Genomic DNA, 19,820 nt, shown 5'->3' on the forward strand with positions numbered 1-19,820 from the left:
GCTAAAAAGATTTAGTTTTCCCTGCACTTTTTTGTAAGAATTATTTTAAAAATATGACTTTTTTTACAACTTTATCCTCATGATATTGTCTCTGGTGCTGTTATTTTGGGGGTCGCAGGCTGAAAAGTGTGCTCCAGAGTCCAGTGCCGGTGTGCTTTACACAACTAGATGTGATGCTTAGTGTGGCACCAGGTGATGTCAGGCTTTCCATGATACCCAATCAGTAAAGATCTCTATGCACTCCTCTCAAGAAGTTTGGAGGTCTGTAGCACAAAGTTGGCGACCTCTGACTCTCAGTATCCACTGACCCTGCTCGGCGAGTTGCTGTTGTTCCATATGTGGAATATTCAGTAGTAGTTGTGGAAATCTGTCAATTTGGATTCATTCCACAAACAGGATGTCTCCATTTCCAGCGCTGCAGCTTGCAGTCAGAGTTTTTGTGCCAGAAGCCCTCCCTAACACAAACCTGGGCCACCATGATCAAAGACCAGGACTTAGGTCGCAACACCATGCGATATGATACCTCAAGCAAACACCTGAAATTTGGTCTGGCCTTTGGTTTTGGTGTGCCCCCCCCCCCTCCCCCCTCTCCCTTCCCCTAATATTATCAATAGCCTCCATTCTGGCCCTCACTTTGAAAAGACATTGTAAACACTCAACAATGCGTATCAAAGGCAAATGTTTTATTCTGTACATATTTAAAAAAAGGCATTACAATCATACAGTACTTCCTTATGTTAGAGGTAAAAACACCTTAATAAACGATGTAAATGTTTGTTATATACATTTTACATAAAGTTTCCGCAGAATTTGTGATTTAGACGATGAGAACCTGAAAGCAGTGATGCGTCACAGCGAGGCGCTCCCACTGGGATTGCACTTTGAGTAACTTGCATGTTTTACATAGCGTTTCCTTCACAAGGCTATAATTTACATTTTACACAGTTTGAGCTTTTTTTTTTTTAAAAAAAACATGCTTGCGGTTAGACAGCATATCCGTATTGATGGTCATATTCAAGAGAAGCTACTCTGTTCCCCGCTGTGCTCGCCGCCTCGCTGCCAGCTCTGTAGATGGAACGCGATCCATTGACGCTGGACTGCTGCCGGCTCACCGGCGTGTACTGCACCCCGTGGTGAGTGCGGTACCCCACCGCCGATGACTGCCGGCTGGACTGCCTGCTGGGGGGTCTGCTCTCGGGAGCGGCGACGTCCTCCCTGTGAAGACAAGGTAAGAGGCGAGCCTCGATCAGATGGCGCTCTGATCTGGGATTTTTCCCCCCTCGAGGGCCCGAAAACACTCTCCAGCTGTGATGTAATACCTAATTTCATTTGCAGCCTCCTTCTGGTAGCGCTTCTTGTGGCAGCAGCAGAGCAGGAGCCAGATGAGAAACAGGAGGAGGAGAAGCAGCAGCAGAGCACCTATCACCGCGCCGACTATGACGCCCACTTTATTGGTAGCTGGAAGAGAGGACGCAGTGGAAAAGACATCAAACGAGCGCAGATCCCCCTCTGTGCAGCTATTAATCTCAGTTCCCATGAAAGGCCTGTTTGGGAATTTCTATTTTGTATAAATGCAAAAGCAAAAAAAAACATGTTCAGCCTAAAAACCACATGAGAACAAGGTGGACTTACGGTTGTATGCACGCAGGACATATTTGCACTGTGCCGTGCCCACATTATTTTTCACCTCGCACGTATAGGTTCCGGTGTAGCTGTCTGTGTGGTTCTTTATCAGCAGCTCTCCAGTCTCTGCATCTGAATGAAAGGTGAGATGTTTCAGGACACACCTACACCTACACAGACACTCGTCACGTGTGGGTCCGCATTACCTTGAGTGGCAGTGGTCGGCATAGCACCCCCCGTCTCTCGCTTCCACACGTAACTGAGAGGAATGCTTCCCTTGGAGGACTTACAGCGGAGGGACACGGACCCTCCTTTCTCCTCAGCGCCTTCCACCCAACACTTCGGCGAGGAGGGGGGAGCTGGTTGGGAGACGAGCAAATTCGGGGCGTTCAGAGCCTCGCCAACGTATTCCCACCCCTTGAGCGTTTGCAACGCTTTGTCCGGTTACAGCCATAAACCTCAAAGTATGCGATTCAGGTTTCGTGTGACACACAAACCCAAAGTCTGGCATAATTGTGTGACATGGATTTAAGTCCTGCTCCTCCCGAGTCGGTACTTTGCTGAAAAACGCTCTCGCTGCAGTTACAGCTGCTGCGACAAAGTCTCCTGGGGGGTCACTCCACCGGCTTTGTGCATACTGACGCTGAACATTTTGTCAATTCCTTTTTGTGAAATAGCTCAAGCCCAGTCAGACAGGACGGAGAGTCAGACGGGATGGAGAGCCTCTGTGATTCATTTTAAAGTCTTGCCACAGATCTTTTTTACTGGGTTTCTGTCTGACGGAACATATCCATCTTCCATCTAAATCGGCGGTCCCCATCCAGCTCCTCGGGGAGCCCTGTCCTGCATGTTTTAGGTGTCTCCTCGCTGCCAAACACCCGGCTTAAACGGATGGATGATTAAGAGGGCTCTGCAGAGGAGGTTGCATCACTTGAATTAGGTGAGCTGGAATAGAGACACGTCAAAGACGTACAGGTCAGGGGTACTGGAGGACCAGAGTTGGGAACCACTGATCTAAACCTTTCCATTGTTGCCCAGGCTGTTTGGGGTCATGGTCCTTAAGGAAGAGTTGACCTTACTGTAGCTCCATCCATATCCCCATCATCTATGGCCAGTTTCCCTGGCATTGCATAATAAGCGCTAGGCTGGCCTGCCAGACCGACGAGCTGTGTATTCAAACCACAGCTTGTTGATCTGGGTAGTTTCAGACGCTCCGGTCTAAAACTCACCAGACCAGTCACAGTGGTGGAGGCTGGAGTTCATGATGCGTCAATCTTTACTTACAATGCAGCAGCACTTTTCTGTAACCATAACAGTCAAGATGGCGGCCGCAGTGAAGCGATGTTTACATTATGCCCTTCATTATGTCCTGGATGAGCTGTTTTGGTCTATATCTTTAAAAACTCAAGAACTGGCTGCTCTAAGCGCTAAAACAGAGCGCGTTGCTTGGATTTCTCGTCACATCCGTAGCTATCTGATTGGTTCTGACCTGTTTCCACTGACCCTGTTAGTTCTGCCTTTGAAACTGGGTTCTGCCGGCAGCGTTCCAGACTGATCTGCCGTGCTTACGGCGTGAGTCGGTCCAGCCGGATAGGTTGAATAAACGCATCCCCACAGCATGCTGCTGCCCCCACAAAGCCTTTCACATGTATGCCAATGAGTTGAGGTCTCACGACCCAACCACCTTCCACATGTTGGCTGTGTCTCCTCCATGGCTGGTGGTGAACTTTAAGCAGGACTTCTTATGGCTTTCTGTTTTCAACAGTTTTCTTCTTCAACAAAGATTCATGGAGTGCACGACTAACAGAACACCCATCGACAGATTCCCCCACCTGGGCTGATATCTTTGCAGGTCTTCCAGGGTTCTCCATGGGCCTCTTGGCTGCATCACTGATCAATGCTCCTTTTGCCTGGACCAGAATTGCAGCTGTGCCATGCTCTGTTTTCAGACTGAAAACACTGAACGGTGCTTTGTGAGATGTTCAAAGCTTGAGATAATGTTTTATACCCAGATGCTGCTTTAACCCTCTATAAAGCATTTTCCCTGACCTGTCCGCTGTGTTCCTTGGTCTTCGGGACACTATCTGGTCCCTAACGTTCTCCAAAAGACCATCTGAAGCCTTCAATGGCTGGATTCATGCTAACAGCTGTACACTGTTACTTTCTGACTGCTACTGGTTCCACGGGACTTTATTTAGAGATGGCAGACTAAAGGCAGCTGAACACAGAGATAAAACAACAACAGCAACAAATAAAAAAAACAAGCGGGAAAAAAAAAACAAATTCCCCCACCTCACAGTTAGAGCTACTTTGTGTTAGTCTGTCACATAAAATCACCTGCTGTGTTGAAGTTTGTGGCTGTGACGAGAGAGCGTTAACTGTAATCCTCCGTATTCATTCAACAGGTTCACACCTAAAGCTATATAAAGCTCATGAAAAGAGGGCGCGATGACATTCCATGTGAATGACAGCAACAAGTAGAGGATGAGAAGGAGCTATGAGATAATAAACAGGTAGAACAGGTAAAAAGCAGAAGTTCCACCTTACTCTGTACATCCAGAGTGACTTTTCTCATGTCAGCGCCTGGTGCCTTTTTCACTTTACACTGGTAGGTTCCCCTGTCTGAGGCCCTCAACTCCGAGATGGTGATAGACGCGTCTCCATTCCTTGGGTCGGTCGAAAATTTCAGCCTTTTGGAAAGGGATGTGTCATAGTGGTGTGTCTCGGTAACTGTGTAAGATAAGATCTGAGATGCAAAGTTTCAGTGTTTAACTTTTATTTTCGACAAAGGACCCAAGAGGAACCCTTGAACACACAAAAGCAGGTTTTACTTTTACTTTTCCTCCCCATCAACAACTCACCAGGTTGTCTTTTTGCGTCGGGTCCGGACTGACGTTAGACCACTCTATGTCCAGTTCTCCTGTGTCTACTGCCTCTAAAGTGTACTTGCACACGAGGTTGACGGATTCCCCTTCTGCTTTCTGAACAGTCTGTGGCCCCGACGCTTCTATCACCAACGCCTCTGTGATGGAAAGGAAATCTAAACTTACTAACTTATCAAATCCACTTTATCCTCCCTCCAAATTTCAGTTCCAAACCCAATACACACAAGAGGAGGGTGTGTGTGTGTGTGTGTGTGTGTGTGTGTGGGGGGGGAAATCAAACTAATTTCACTCAGAAATGCATTAAGCAGTTTTTCCAGCTTAATGGTATTCAAGCCCTGGGCCAGAGCTCCTAACCATGCTCCGGGTGGGAAAGGAGTACCGATGTGAGACTAATTGGCCTCTTAAGTCAACTGAAGATTGAGAGTTTTAGAGCTGGAACACCAAAAATAAAAACACTGTCGGAGTAATTTTTCTTGCTGAAATGAAATGCTTCCTAATATTCTGTAGGTTCATTAACCGAAAGGAATGAATATATATATATATATATATATATATATATATATATATTATAGATATATATATATATATATATATATATATATATATATATATATATATATATATATATATATATATATATATATATATATAAATAAAATAGGTGACTGATGGTGATAAACTGAGTGCATGGGCAAAAACAAAACAACAAACAAAACCAAAAATTCAAAACACAGCAACGGAGAAACTCGGACACACACCCCAGTGACTCACTGTTTACAGCACGAGGCTTTAATCATTACATCCTTCAAATTCCTTTGCAAAAGTAATTGAGTACAAATAAATTGCAGCACACCCAGCTTCTTTATCCAAGTAAGATTCATCTGTGAGAAACAAAAAAAAAACAGAAAAAGGCTCACATGAAGCCTTTTCTCAATTACATCTTTAACCTTAACTAAATATATAAAGCGGAGCACTATTTAAATCTTCCGCTCCTTCCTAAACCCGCCATGAAAAAACAAAAACAAAAAAAAAACGACACCTCAGATCTCAGTGGCAAATAAACAAAGTGTGTCGCAGGTATTTGGGAAAGCATGTAAATGTCAGACGTGATGAGAGGAGGCAGGAAAGCAGCTGAAACCAGTCAATCAGATGTTTACACGGGGAAACTGCACCCCTGGGCACAGCGCGGCTGTAAGGAAGATGTGGTTTTTCCCCCTGTCTTAGGAGGTCTGCCAGCAAGCCCAGTCACTAAGCTTGATACAATGAGCTGAAAGCATTCAAATCCTCCCCGCTCTTGCTGATAGCGTGTTTTCTTAGTGTTATAACAGGGGAGCATCAGAACGCATTCAATCGAGCCTCACTCAATCAGCTACTGGTCTGATGCTGAAATGTGAAGATTTGGCTGCGTTCGCAAGTCTTTGTTTCACTGTATACCTGCTGCATGCATCTGATTGCATTCACTTGTCACTGTGAGCTTTATAAATGGAAACAGAAAGCTTGCCAGGAGCCCCCCGAACTAATTTATCTCTCGGGGATGGAAAAAAAAGATGGAATTAAAACCGTCTCTCAGGGTTATAGGGCACACATGAACACGACTCTGTGATCCTTAGCAACAGAGGAAGTGTGGGGGGGGGGGGAGGATGAATGTTACTCAAGTTGCTCATCAGACACCTGCGTTTTATGTATTTGAGTGTCTGGAAATGCAATTCACCTGTCAGATCAGGACGGAAACATGAAAACATGATCAGTAGGCCTCATCTAAAAAAGCCAAAACGCTCTCTGGAGATGAGAAAATGAGGCTCACCTGTCCTCAGCTGAGTCGCTATTAGAAACAGCACAGCCACCTTCAGCCACACACTCCGGCGCGTATGATCCATTTCAACCCTGAGAGCAAACATGACGTTAAGCAGAGAAAATATTTTGAGAGCCCCCTTCAGTCACAGCTTGTTATCTCTGAACACTTTGTCCTTCAACCTGAATCTGGAAAAGGAACAATAAATGCTGTGTTTTTTTTTTTTTTTTTAGCCTTTCAATGCACAAGCCATGTCTGGAATAAATCATGATTTAGCAGAAGTCTGACAAACAGGTTCTGTCAGTACACACAGCGAGAATATCAAGATCTGTTGATCAATAGGGACAGATAGAGAAAAACCGAGGCGCTCTGATGTACCTTAAAGAGATCAGGTCCAATTTAAACGCGAGTCCTTCGAGGCCTGTCACCGTGTCACTGCAGGGGAGGCTTGCTTATTCTGTGCTCAGGTGAAACCCAGCAGCAGTAACTATGACCACACCTTCACTGATCATAGTGCACGTCCTGGCCCCTCCCAGAGCTGCAAAACAAGACAAACTTCCTTCATACTTGTTTTATTGGTTTAAAGTTCCTCTTGTTTGACCTCAATGTTTTAAAGGTACAATACAAATGGAGAAATCGAGAGGAATAAATGCTAATTGCTGAAACTGCTTTAATCTAACACTGATAAAATTATTTAATGTATTGTTTTTTTTTTAGCGATGATACTGTTGTGTAATATTTGTTTAACATTTATTTTTAGTTATATTGATTTTAATCAGATTAACACATAAATATCAAGCTGACGTCACTTGGTCAACTGGTCAGGCTACCTGTTCCAGGAGAGCCTACAATGAGCAATGATAACAGGAAGGCCACTGGTAGGTTCAGTTTCTACCGGGCTTTTCATTTGGGTGATATGACTCTCCACCCAGGGCGCCACAGCATAGGGGATGGCATGAACAGTCAGATGAAAAAATAAATAATTATATCATTGCACCCCCAGCAATGAATGGTATTTGATCACTCTAGTCCAAGTCTCTAGCATGTGATCTGATCTTGACTTGATCAAGTCAGGCCTTCTTATTCTATACTGATCTGACATTGAAAGATTTGTTTATTGTTTTGTTTATTTGGAAAAATTGTAACATACAGAACTGTCTGTATTAATGCCCGTCTGGTTTTATATCCATGCATGGATCCATTTACGGTAGCAGTCTTTCTTGTAAGCCAGGGTTGGGTGGGGGGGGAGTATTAGAGCCTCCTTTCAAACAGCTTACTGGCAGTGCGCAGCAATAGACGGGGAGGGGCAGCACTCTGTTCAGTACTCCATAAAGCCAAAGACAACTCGAAGACTGAGGGAACGGCATGCCGTACATTTTTTAAGTCAGACGTTGGTGTACCTTGACACCAGTAATTGCCCTATGGCCGTGTCTGAGTGAAACTGTTTTCGTTGCACAGGATTGTGTGAAGCAGCTGATGACAGAGATTAAAAATTAGCCCTGTGTCTCTTGAGCAGCTCGACAACTATGCCGCCGTTCAGCCTTTCGGTGTTGATCATCTACTATGATTTGTTTCATGGAAACGATGCATATCTCTACTTCCTCTGTGCAAGCGCCGTAAATGTGATTTAACAGAAGGGCAGCAGTCTTCCTAAAAATAATGACTGTCTCTCTTTATGATTATTTTTTTTTAAAACAGCAGAACAGAAGTAACTGTGTCTGACAGCCCCCACAAGTTGTTCCCCTCATTTCTCTCTCTTTTTTTTTTAAAAAAAAAAAAAAAAAACATAGTCACGGTTGTTGTTCCTCACTGACTGACAGACAGCAGACAATGGGAGCCGTGAGGATCTGACAGCAGCAAATTCTGAGCTGTAAACTGCAGCGTGACAGCTGCTACTGCTGTTTATGCTCTAAGTATAACTTGTTTTTTTCCCTTTTAAATGATGGAGATTATCCCGAGAGTCGCAGATGGCTTGAATTTTGTTTTAAAAACGAAGAACACGAAGCCCAGAAACACCCGCCACTGCCAGTGAGCATGAGTTTGAAGCTTTGGTGGGATAATTCAGCATCGATTACAGGAGGGTGTACAGTATATGATGTGAGCACGGAGTGTGACGTTGGCCATTAGGAAACTGGAGTGCTGGTTTAATGTGACGCTGCCAATAATGCTCATTAAGGAGATGAACAAATTAGTAGCGCTCGGTATGAAACATGATCGGAGCGCACATTCCTAAATCCTCCCCTCCTCCCTCTCTGCATGCTGTGCATTTTCACGCGGTGAACCTGCTGCTCTGTGTGGAGACGCCCCAACAGGTTTGTGTTACAAGGTGTTCCTGAGCGATCCCGCAAATATCAGGGTTTGTGCGAGACTGCAAGGTATGGCATCCTTGACTAGCAAGGGGTGGGGGGGGTAGGCTGGGGGTGGGATGGGGTTAATTGCCCCACTTCCTCCTCCTGGTGTAAAAGGCGTTCCTGGCGCCGGAGCGTGGAGCCGGGCTGTGTGACAAGAATTGAATAGAAAAGGGGAAAGAATTATCCTTTATTGTCCCACAGTGGAGAGATCCACGTGTGACAGCCACAGCGTGAAAGGCAAACAGAAGCATTCAGATTCACACAAAGGTAAAAAATGGGAAAACAGAAAAGAAGAAAAAGAGACGGCACAGTATGGTTACATCTGAAACATGAGAATCAGCATCAAATATAGTTATTAAATATAGAATACCCAGATTAAAAATGTGCAACTAGGTGGGGTAATTTAAACAATGTAAAAAAAAATGTCCGTGCTTGTTTGTGCAGCTGAGGAAGGACCTGTAATTACTCTCCTTAATGCACCCAGGGTGCAGCCGTATGTCACTGAAGGAGCTCTCCAGCTCTGCAACAGCTTCCTGCATGAGGAGGGAGACATTGTCCAACAGGAGTGTTAGTTTTGTCCTGAGTCCTGCTGTCTCTGACTACCTGCACTGGGTCGAGGGGCCCTCCTAGGACAGAGCTGGTCTTCCTGATGAGCTTTTCTAACTTCTTCCTCACAGCAGCAGATAAGCTGCTGCTCCAACAAACTACACCATAGAAAACGGCTGAGTCAAAAAACATGGGGCACACTTTGTTTGAAGGGGTGTGCATTAGACTATTATTACACTGTCATAAACCTAACATGGCAAGAACATGCAGGAGTCTTTATGAATGTTTATGACTGTTGTCATCAAGTGTCATTCGGTAAATTGTGATACTTTCAATGGAAAGTTGATAGTGTTTAAAATGTCTTTGTTGTGACAACTTGGTATTAACAGAACCAAAATTTGTCAGTATAATACCACTTAAAGCTTGCTGGAAATCATGTTCAGAAACACTTTTTAATTATACTAGGTAATATGGTCTCTAACTCTAACCAATCACTCCTCTTCACACCAAAGGTCAGGGATTTGTCCTAATTTTGTTCCTGCACTCACTCTCCTCTATCCCTTGAGTTTCGAGGGGTATCGCGTTATCTAATGGTTGTCTCACATGGCAATCATTCTGACGCACTCATGTAAGGCTAGTGTCCATGCTTGTTCCTTCATAGTTTCCACTTGCTGGCTGTGCATGGTTTATGTATCCGGTTAGCTTGGTGGTGTTAGCTGTACCTTGTAGCTCCGCTGCTCTCACCATAGACTTTGAACATGGCTGAGAGTCGCAAGAAGCAAACCCCGTACAAGTTTAAGAGAAGAAGAGGACGGACTCAGTAGAAAGAAATAAAACCAGAGTGGATTTGGGAGATTTTTTTTTTTTCATGTGATCCCCCTGAAGAGCAGGTAAGACGGTCTTGCGGATGCGTCGTTGTTCAAAAAGGGACTTAGGGAGACTTCCGGAAAAATCGCCGACCATAGCTTTAATGACATCTATGCAATAGTCCTACTTGTTCAACTTTCCCTGAAGTAAGGTTAAACCTTCATTACTCTCTTATTAAAACATTTGACAGGATAATAACACTTAATGACATCTGTAAAACTAGTCCTACCTGTTCAACTTGACTTGAGGTAAGGGAAATGAATGACACAAAACAGTCTCATGGGAGCCAAAGTTAAGACTAATCATGTATGACAGTGTAATGTAGTGTTAACACTTTCACCTAAATAACTTTTTAAAGGTTTATAATTACACCTGTTATGACATATTTATGATGGCTTATGATTTGTTGGTTAATGTCAGGTTGTCATAACAAAGACATTTTAAACGATTTGAACTATGCATTAAAGGTGTCATAATGTACCGATTATTGACAACGGTCATAGACATTTATAAAGACTCCTGCATGTTCATGACAAGTGTTATGTCATGTTTATGACAGTGTAATGTCAGTCGTGTGCACACTCCAATTAAGTGTTACTGATTTTTAAGAGTGCCATCTACATTCCAAAAGACATGTCTCTGTAGCAGGTAGAGCAGCAGAGTCTACTCTGAACCTTTCTGTAAAGAGCATAAGTGATGAGACTTCAGTCCAGTTTATTGTCCAGGTCTTATATATAGTGGTCTTGTAAGAGTCCACTATCTCAATGTCAGTTCCCTAGATGTTCACTGGTGTTGGTGTGGTGGGTCTGCACCAGTGGAAATCCACCACCAGCTCTTTGGCTTTCCATGCGTTGGTTAGTAGGTGGTTCCGCTGGTACCAGTCCATAAAGTCCTGTGTCCACTGTCTGTACTATGAGTTCTCCTTACCTGTGATGAGGCTGACTATGGCAGGGTCATCTGAGAACTTCTGAAGATGACAACCTGGGGAGTAGAAGCAGTTTAGCACACTGCCAACCAGCCTGTCAGACACACATAATGTAGCCCTGTGTCCACACATAGTGTAGGTGCACAGTAAGGTAGTCCAGTACAGGGACAGGGGGTGGTCCACTCGTGACCGCTCCAGCTTGTCCCTCAGAAGTGCTGGTGGGATGGTATTAAGTTCAGAAGAGAAATTAAAGAACCAGGCTTCTCTGGGTAGGTTAGAGCACGGTGCAGAAGGTAGAGTATGGCACCGTCCACCTGAAGCCAGGCTGGTAGGCAAGCTGTTGCTGATCCAATGAAGACCTCACCAGGGGCGAAGATCGTTGAGGACCAACCTCTCGAGTATCTTCATCAGATGTGATGCCAGAGGTACCGGCCTGTAACTGCTGATGTCCTTCTGATGTATGCTCTTTTTCACTGGAATCACACAGGGGGTCTTCATAGCTGTGGTACTTTCCCCAGCTTCAGGCTGATGTTGAATACGTTTCTCATGACACCACACAGTTGATCTGAGCAGCCCCTCAGGAGCCTTGAGTTGATGCCGTCAAGACCTGCAGCCTTTCATACCGCGAATCTTTTGCAGCACGTTGCTCACCTGAAGTGTTGAAAGGGACATGATGGTGGTGGGGGAGGGGTCTGTAGGGTGGAGTAATCTGAAACAGAGGGTGTGGGTAATGGCGAGGAGCTGAGAGGTGTGAGGTCCTGGGAGGAAAAGCAAGCAGTTGTAATGAGTTACTGATGAGATGAACCCGGTATTCAACCAAACACAAAAATATGATGCTCAAAATTTATTGAAGGAGCTGATGAGTGGCAGACAGGCAGGTAACAGAGCAAAAATCCAATGACGGGAAAGGCAGACATCCAGGCAACACTTGAACAGGGAAACGAGCAGAACAGAACAGATTACTAAAAACGGAATCAAGGTGCTGGGAAACTCTTACCAAATGAGGGAATGCTCTCGTGGACGCATGAGAGATTAGGGGCGAATAACCAACAGAAACAGGTGGAGGTAATCAGAGGGAGGGAAGTGGCTGCAGGGGGAAACAAGCTGACAGAAAACACGTGGGAAGGAACAGACACTAAACCAACCCTAGAACATAAATAACCATGAAGAACAAACCTAAGACAGAAGATAAAACTAAGACTTAACAAAGCACAGAAGGGAGATCAGAACTAATACAAAGACCAGATAAACTAAAACAGTACATAAGCTGAAGAATCCAAAACAAGACAGAACAGAAACAAAACCTGAGGTGGAAGAGAGGAACAGCTGATCAAATAATAAACAAACCAAAACAAAACCCAGATTATGACAGTGTGGTCCTGGGAGGAAAAGGAAGCAGTGGCCAAAGATGAGGGGGATTGCAGCAGGAGAAAATTGTGGGAGAAGGGGGCAGTGTCTGATCGAAGCTGCTGAAAAATACATAGTTCTAGAGACATCGTCACACTTCTGGGATCTCAGAAGTGTTCAGATCATTCTAAAACCACATACTATCTGGGAGTTTGGTTTATGACCTGAAATTATTTTAAGGCTCTTCCAAAGCCCAATTATGATCTTCTGCAGCTGGTCCTCCATCTTCTTAATGTTGATGTTTCTTTCCATCCCTGATTAGAGGTCTTCAGCTTGTTATGGGTTATTAGTGTACGCTGGTTCGGCGAGGACAAACTACAGCACTTGCAGTACCATCTCATTGAAGAATCACACCCCATCCCTTGTCTTTCTTTTCAGCTCCTTCTGCACAGTCCTCCGCCCCCTCTTGTCTCTTGAGCTAAAGGCTCTCACCTTCTCATTGAGGAGGGACTTTATATCAGGGTTTACCAATTGCTTGTTGTTGGAGAAACATCTTAATCAGGGACACAGTTATGTCCACACAGAAGCTAATCGAACCTGTGATGCAGCCTGTCAGGCTGTCAATGTCCTCCATATGAGGAGCGCACAGCTCTTCCCACACAGTGGAGCTGAAGCAGTCCCCCAGAGCTTCTTCAGCCTCTTCAGACTAAGACAAAGCAAGGTTGGATCAACCAGACATATTACACTGAAAGAGGAGAGCACAAAAAAAAGTCGGACAAGCCTATATGAAATGCTCTGAACTTGTTGCATACCAGCAATCCCTTTCTGTCACCTGGTGTCTTCTTAATTACCCTGGTAGATGAAAAGTAGCCAGATTCTTCACAGATTCTTCATGACTAAGACCTGCTTCTGTCTTTGCCGATTTGGCAAAGGTGGTCTAATCAGACAACGGGGTAGCGAGCACACCTCCTTGTCAGATCTCCAAATTACATGTGAACAGCATGGGAGGGGTGGAAACAAATAACAAAAACAAGGAGGAGAGAGGCTCGAGAAAATCAGGGCTTGCCAGCAGCCGTACTCAAACAGCGAAGCATCATGACTCACTGTGTGTCAATGTCAGAGAGCCTGTTAGACGGATATATTTGTCTTCTAAAGGTGGAAAGTCACTGCGATGAGGATGTCGCCTCTGGCAGGAAGAAGGATATTCAGTCAGCCGCTCAAAGAGCAACATAAGTCAAGTCAGTCAGACACAATCCCCTGACTTTAACAATTACTGCTTACAGTCATTTTTTGATGTCTGCACAACAATGCGAATCAATTGTCCTGCCCCTACGTACATACTCTGCGGTCTGACAGTGGTTAGAGTATGAAAACGTTTGCACAGAGGAGAATCTGAATCATTAGATCAAGTCACCATCCAGAAGGAGCTTTTTATCCTGCACCACTGTGAGTACAACACCCACCTCAAAGGAGAGTGGCAGCAGGAAGCATATATCAGAACTAAATGAGTGCGCAGGATTAGAGAAAACGTCATTCCCAGGTCTTTCCTCAAAAAAGGCACAAAGCCTCCCAAAAGGGACAGTTTGGAAAATTTGAAATGCTTTTTTTTTTTTAGCCTTTAAGAGCAGCCTGGGTCTTGCCCCTAGCAAACAGCTGTCTGAATAAACTCAGATTGAAGAACCAGGGGAGATTTCCACAAGGGAGTTCAGCAAAAAAGCTCATTAGAGCTCACCAAAGCTGAGCAAATTCCTTCCAGAAATATTTGGGCTGTTCTTCTTCAGAAGAAAGAAGGATGGTGCCATCATGTGTGCCTGTTTTAACATTGAGATTGACGTTCAAAGGCAAAAAAATCTTCTTTTTTATTTTTCAATTTCTAGGTTACCAAACAAAATAACAAAGATGTGAAAATATTTTGTCATTTCTAAATTGGCTTTAAGATGTAATGTTTTGTTAGCTTCATGTAAAGATTAAAGCTAAATCTGTTAATCTAACAAGTTTCAGAGGATTGGCTTGCGGTTGTACTCAGATCATTTTTACTTCAGTCGGCCCTGACTGGTTAAAGGACAGCTGGAAATTCTAAATTTGGATATTTTTCTGAGCATTGAAAGCACCATATTAAAGCTGCAACAGGAAGTCCAGACAAAAATATTTTGGTAAAGGTTTTAACAAAGCCTCAAAAGGAAAGAACTTTGCTCTGCATTCCATTCTTTTAAGAACAGATTTTAAGCCAAAAAAGTGATAGTTTCCGTTTATATCATTAAAAATCAGCAGCTAGAAGAATGTAGATGTAGTCTGTTGACAATGAAATTATTATTGATTTGTATTTGTTTTGTTAAACCTAAACAAAGAACACGACAGCTTATCTGCTGTGCTCTGTGGCATTTGTTTTCCCAAGAAACCTGTGTGAAGAAGATCAAATTGTTTGAGAGCCAACTTCATTTAGTGTTGAGCGTATTACAGCAAATTTGCTCTTTTAGTCTTTTGAGATTTTAACCTCTGTGTGTCTTGGACCCCCGTGGATTTAGAAACGTTGCCAACCTTTCGGAAGTCTGAGTAATGGTCCAGATTGACATTTTGCCAGAGAATACACACATGGAAACTGATGCTTACCGCTAGTACTGCTAACTGTTAATAAAATATGCTAAAGACAATTTATTTCTGTGCCAAACCTTCCTATCCTTATTTTTAAATGAGAAAAAAACACTGTTTCAAAGCAGCTGCTCTCATAAACAACATGGTACAACGTCGTCATTCCTTGTTTGAAAAACGAAAACAGCTCACAGCAGGATAGCAATAAGAAACATTTTGTGCTAAATTCAATATTCGACTAAAATCGGTATTGGCAGGTCATGGCTTTCTAAAAGCCACAGATTGGAAATCTGCCACATATCACAGCTAGGTGCATCTTTATATACTGAGCAAAAAAAAAAAAACACACATTTTGTTTAAATCACTCATGTGGCATAGACTGATTACATTTTGCCGCTGGCCTTGGTCCCACATCAACAAAAATAATTTCTAAATGTGCTGCAAGGTTAGAATTAAGAATAAAATAAGGTTATTTTTAGGATTTTACTGTTATTAGCATTAAAATACATTGTAAACATATTGTGAGCATCAAGTTCCATTTAAACCTTTTTACTGGTAGTTATTAATACCACCACAAATCACATATTTATTCAGAGAATAAACAAACTGGGACAATTTAGGAAGAACTCCCTCATGTTTTTGGATACCCTGAAATGCACACACTACAACTTTGTTGCTTTGGTTCAACTAGTAACTCACTGCAAAAAAAAAAAAAAAAAAAATCACACGGAAAAAAAGCAATTATCATGTTTTTAACTCATATATTAATCTTAAAAAAAAGGTATTAGAGGAAAGTCAGATGAGAGCATTAGGAAGGAAAGAAAATGTAACTTTCCACTCTACTTGGAGACAAATCAGTAAAAAGTTAATAATTTCAACAAGAGACGGAGACCACAAATACAGAACACGCCAGGAAATCGCTTCTATTGCAAATATCTGTCTCATTGTGCTCAATTATGCAGCATTATATCATCAGCAGGGAGTTCAACTAACAGAGAGTGAGTGCCAAAAACCTATCCTGTCTGTGCAGACACAACGCTTCCCGAGGACTGAAATTAGAGTGCAGCAGTTAAATCCATGTGAAACAAGAAGCCCTAATGAGCCTTGAAGCGTTAAACTACCAACCTCTGGACATGAAAAGGCATCTAAAACAAGTAGGTAAAGAGGAATTTACCATGCGTGCTTTTCTGTGTTTTCAAGCTGGCCACGTATCCCACACACACACACAAACACACAGCCTCCAGCGATATGAGAATAGACGGTGGACTCCATAATCCAATAAGTTGTGCTTCTTGTGCTAAACCCAGTAAAGTCTGGCATACAGAGGGAGACCGTGGAGAGTTTGGTCCTCTAAGCCTCGCTTGTAGGAGTCAGATGGAAACTGCTTTCTGTGATTTAAAAAAAACAAAAAAAAACACCCCAGTGAAATCTCACCCCGTCTCCACCGTAATGACAGCTCTTATTTCCCATAAACATCAGGGAATCATTATTTAACGATGTCATTTCGAGCTCATTTATTTTTTTTCTTCTTCTTCAGAAAACACAAATTAAGAGAGAGCAGTGGCGGACTCGCCCACCAACTGTGCTGGAGAGAAAAAACTGGTGATGAGCATGAGATTGGACGGAAGATGTTCTGCTTCGCTGTCCGTTGTATCATCAGTCAATAAGAGGCAGGCATTCATTTGGAAGGGAAATTATTTCTGGAGAGCTGAAGCCGCTCTGAATGGATTCGCCTACATGCTTACTTGAAATTGACAGAAGAATTCGTACAGTAATGGCAAATTTTTCATCCACACACTTGTGTGAAAATTAATTTGCGTTCTATTGATGCCATTTGTTCTCTGTCAGAGCTGCAAATTAGCAAACATCACTTTGTTGTCTGTTAGCCCTTAATAAAACTGCCGTCGCATGCCTCGTGTTTCTGTCACACGGTTTGGGAAGACGTTACGTACGCTCTTGTCATTTGCATACTGCTACTGTCTGATCTCATTATTGAGAACGTGGGCAAGCTCAGTTCTGACTGCAGACTAGCTGTGACTGTAAATCCAGGCCATTGTTCTACATTGTTTAAAGTGCTTAAAATTAATTTTCAATCCTCCTCTGGTTCATGCACAGTCATATACTAGCACCTGATTGCAAGCAGTTTTAAAACCTGATTATCTGGCGCAATGCGATTTCCATTGATTTACTCAAATAATAGTTTGATCTGAGGACAGCGAAAGGCCAAGAAGACCCTACAGCATGGCTCTAAAATCCTAGTGAAAACACACCTACACCTTCAGCAGTCGAATCATAGGTGAAACCATTGTTAAAGATTACCGCCCCCGGTCGGCGGTCCTTTTGATCTCTTACCCTGGAGAAGTGGTCTTCTTTTATTAATGACTTCTTAAGTAGGAAATGGCTCTTGAAAGAGAAACTATATTTTAACACATTTAACCTAATGAAGCCAGTGAAGTGGTACTACTCACTACTCTTATATTGATCACGATGCGGGAAAAGAAACGAACAAAGAGCATCACACGTCGGTTACATCAGCCTCTTATAGGTCAGCAAGGACACGCCCCTCACATGTGTTGTTATAGGAGACACAGTCTATGCTATTTCACAGTCTGACTTTTAAATAGCATAGACCCTAAGCATAGATAATAGCATAGACCCCACATGTACATGCTGCCCCGAGATAACTGACCATTTGTTTATGTATGCCGCAACTGTGTGGTTTTCATAGTAACTGCTCACAGTAGTCTCATATAATATCTAACACCTTAAAGCTGGGATTTTTGGGCATATTTTCGTGACTATTTAAGGGTTAGGCAGACCTTGTCTTTATTTAGCCCAGACAAAATGTTGAAAATGTAACTTTTCTTATTAACGTATAGCCCAAAGGTCCTGTCAGAATTTAGCACAAATAAAGATTTTGAAGGTCGGGCTTAATTAGCCCATTCAATCAACTCCAACCTCCTCTCGAGTATTTTTCTTTATGCAGATTCTTTTTTTTAAATTTTTGCATTGGCTGAACGGAGGGTGTCTTCTTTTCTACGTGCGTTCAATCAAATTTAGCTCAGGGGATTGCTGGTAACGGCAAGGCATGCTAAATATGTTTCCAACAGCTTTGTGCCATTCTGGGAAGTTATAAGGGGTCAACGGGGAAAGGGAACAGACCATAGACAAAATAACAATGACATCTTGATGGAAACGTTTTGATGAATCCGTTAAAGGTCATCCTGCTGTAAGAACCTTACCTGCCTTTAGTTTTATTAAAACTCAGATTCTTCTGTGACCATTTTAGGAGGAAATGGAGAAACACTGAGCAAAATGAAACAATTTTTCCTCCTCCAACCTGACTGCTGTGAGCTCACGGTTACATCATGTAGGAGTCACGATTTGCAACACTTGGTTCTTTCACCTTTGGGCTGAGTTGTGTCGTCTTAACTTTTGAGTAACTCCTGTGATTTCTGTTATTTACCCTTTTTTTTTGCATTTCCTTACTAGTCACTCTGATGTAGTTATATTATACACATTCTTTCCTGAATCTGTTTTGTATCTTTATCAGCTATAGATATATAGTCTCTACGACAAGTTCTAGGTTTGCCCTGGGGTGTCATCCAAGTTATGTAAGGAAAACATCCAGATGGAGGTGTCCAGGAGGTCTGAACCTCGACCTTAGCTTTTAGCTTCCCCAGATGATGAAACTCTCCACCCAGTCTCCATAGAGGAGCCCAACCCCCATTGCAGAGGAAGCTTATTACAGTCACCTTTATCCTGGATCACGATCTTTAAATCATGACGTTGTTACCATAGGTGCAAGACAGAGCAGAGCAGTAAATTGAGAGCTGCCCTTTTTGGCAAAAGTATTTCTTCACACCGTCGACAGGAGCTTTTGCCGAAGTGGAGGTAGCGGTCCACATCAACCTTCAGTATTTTATTTGTGACACTGGCTAAAAGAGTACTAAACCTCCACAGTAGCAATAACCTTCTCACAGTGTAGGACCATTGAATTGTCAAAGAAAACGCACACGTTTAAATGCTTGACCTGTTCCCCATTTGTGTCATTTTCTCTTAAACTTTGAAGAAAGGCAAGAAACAAGGACAGGGAGAAAACCCAACATAAGTTCCTGACCAAGATCTAAACCGCAGATACTGCAGTGGCACAGCTTAAACATCTTGTCACCAGATTTACTCTTTTTTTTCCCTTCCCATGGATGACATGATAGTTGCAACATTAAAACATAATATGGGTTGAAACTGCCACTCACCAAGGCACATGGAGTTCTTCCTCTGGTAAGGTTTTGAGAGTTTTCTTCTTTTATAAACTGCTGTTGCTGCTGGGATGAAAACATACACCCACAAGGTTATCCAGATGAATGAGTGATGTGGGCGGATGAGCCAGCTCTAAACCGAGCTGCCCAGTCTCGCTGGAGAGGGAAAAAAGGAAGAGTTTTGACACCAGACTAGCTCAGCTGAAAACACACAGATGGCAAATATCAGCGGGTTCAATAAGGATTACATGAAGTGAACCATCCAGTCTGAGCAGCTTTCCTCTGTGCAGTCTCGTGAACCAGAAACAACAGAATAAGTTTATAATCCTTACAAACTGGCACTATTTAATCGGAAAAATGTACGACTCTATTTGTTTTGCCATCAAAAGGGTTTGTGCGGTATTGAGGTAAATGTCCGCATAGATTGAGGCCGTCATTTCTGCAGCAAAACATGACACATTCACAAAATAAACGCCACACTACATCAATCTAATTGTTTTTCTTCCTTTTTTTTGGTCTCCGTGTCTCATCTACATCAAGGCTAGCTGTCCACGCGACGACTGGAAACATCCCTGTCATGGATTTGGTCCTGAGACAAAACAATCAGACCAAGCTGTCATCTCTCAGGGCTTCATA

General features: G+C 43.1%; 1 protein-coding gene across 2 annotated transcripts; it reads right to left on the reverse strand.

Annotated features, from left to right (window-relative positions):
• Positions 1-666: 666 nt before the first annotated feature.
• Positions 667-19,277, reverse strand: vsig8b (V-set and immunoglobulin domain containing 8b). 2 transcript variants are annotated; one of them, XM_036144570.1, is made up of 9 exons: positions 19,182-19,277; positions 6,679-6,838; positions 6,313-6,392; positions 4,485-4,645; positions 4,171-4,369; positions 1,830-1,982; positions 1,633-1,755; positions 1,320-1,458; positions 667-1,215 (listed from the first exon to the last, which is right to left on the reverse strand). In XM_036144570.1, exons 3-9 carry the CDS (start codon positions 6,383-6,385, stop codon positions 984-986), a joined length of 1,080 nt encoding a protein of 359 aa, XP_036000463.1. In that variant the 5' UTR covers positions 6,386-6,392; positions 6,679-6,838; positions 19,182-19,277; the 3' UTR covers positions 667-983. The 2 variants fall into 2 exon arrangements, with proteins under 2 accessions (XP_036000463.1, XP_036000464.1); XM_036144571.1 differs by lacking the exon at positions 19,182-19,277 and having other exon boundaries at positions 6,679-6,910.
• Positions 19,278-19,820: the final 543 nt, after the last annotated feature.

This window comes from Fundulus heteroclitus, chromosome 12, assembly GCF_011125445.2.
Source record: "Fundulus heteroclitus isolate FHET01 chromosome 12, MU-UCD_Fhet_4.1, whole genome shotgun sequence".
NCBI classification, from domain to species: domain Eukaryota; kingdom Metazoa; phylum Chordata; class Actinopteri; order Cyprinodontiformes; family Fundulidae; genus Fundulus; species Fundulus heteroclitus.

Bases quoted from the DNA above. Each gene is read 5' to 3' on its own strand.
- vsig8b (XM_036144570.1), bottom strand. From the start codon at position 6,385: ATGGATCATACGCGCCGGAGTGTGTGGCTGAAGGTGGCTGTGCTGTTT. The intron at 1,459-1,632 runs GTAAGTCCACCT...CCTCTCTTCCAG, and splicing joins TGTCCTGCGTGCATACAACC to CTACCAATAAAGTGGGCGTC. The intron at 1,216-1,319 runs GTATTACATCAC...TTGTCTTCACAG, and splicing joins GAGGCTGCAAATGAAATTAG to GGAGGACGTCGCCGCTCCCG.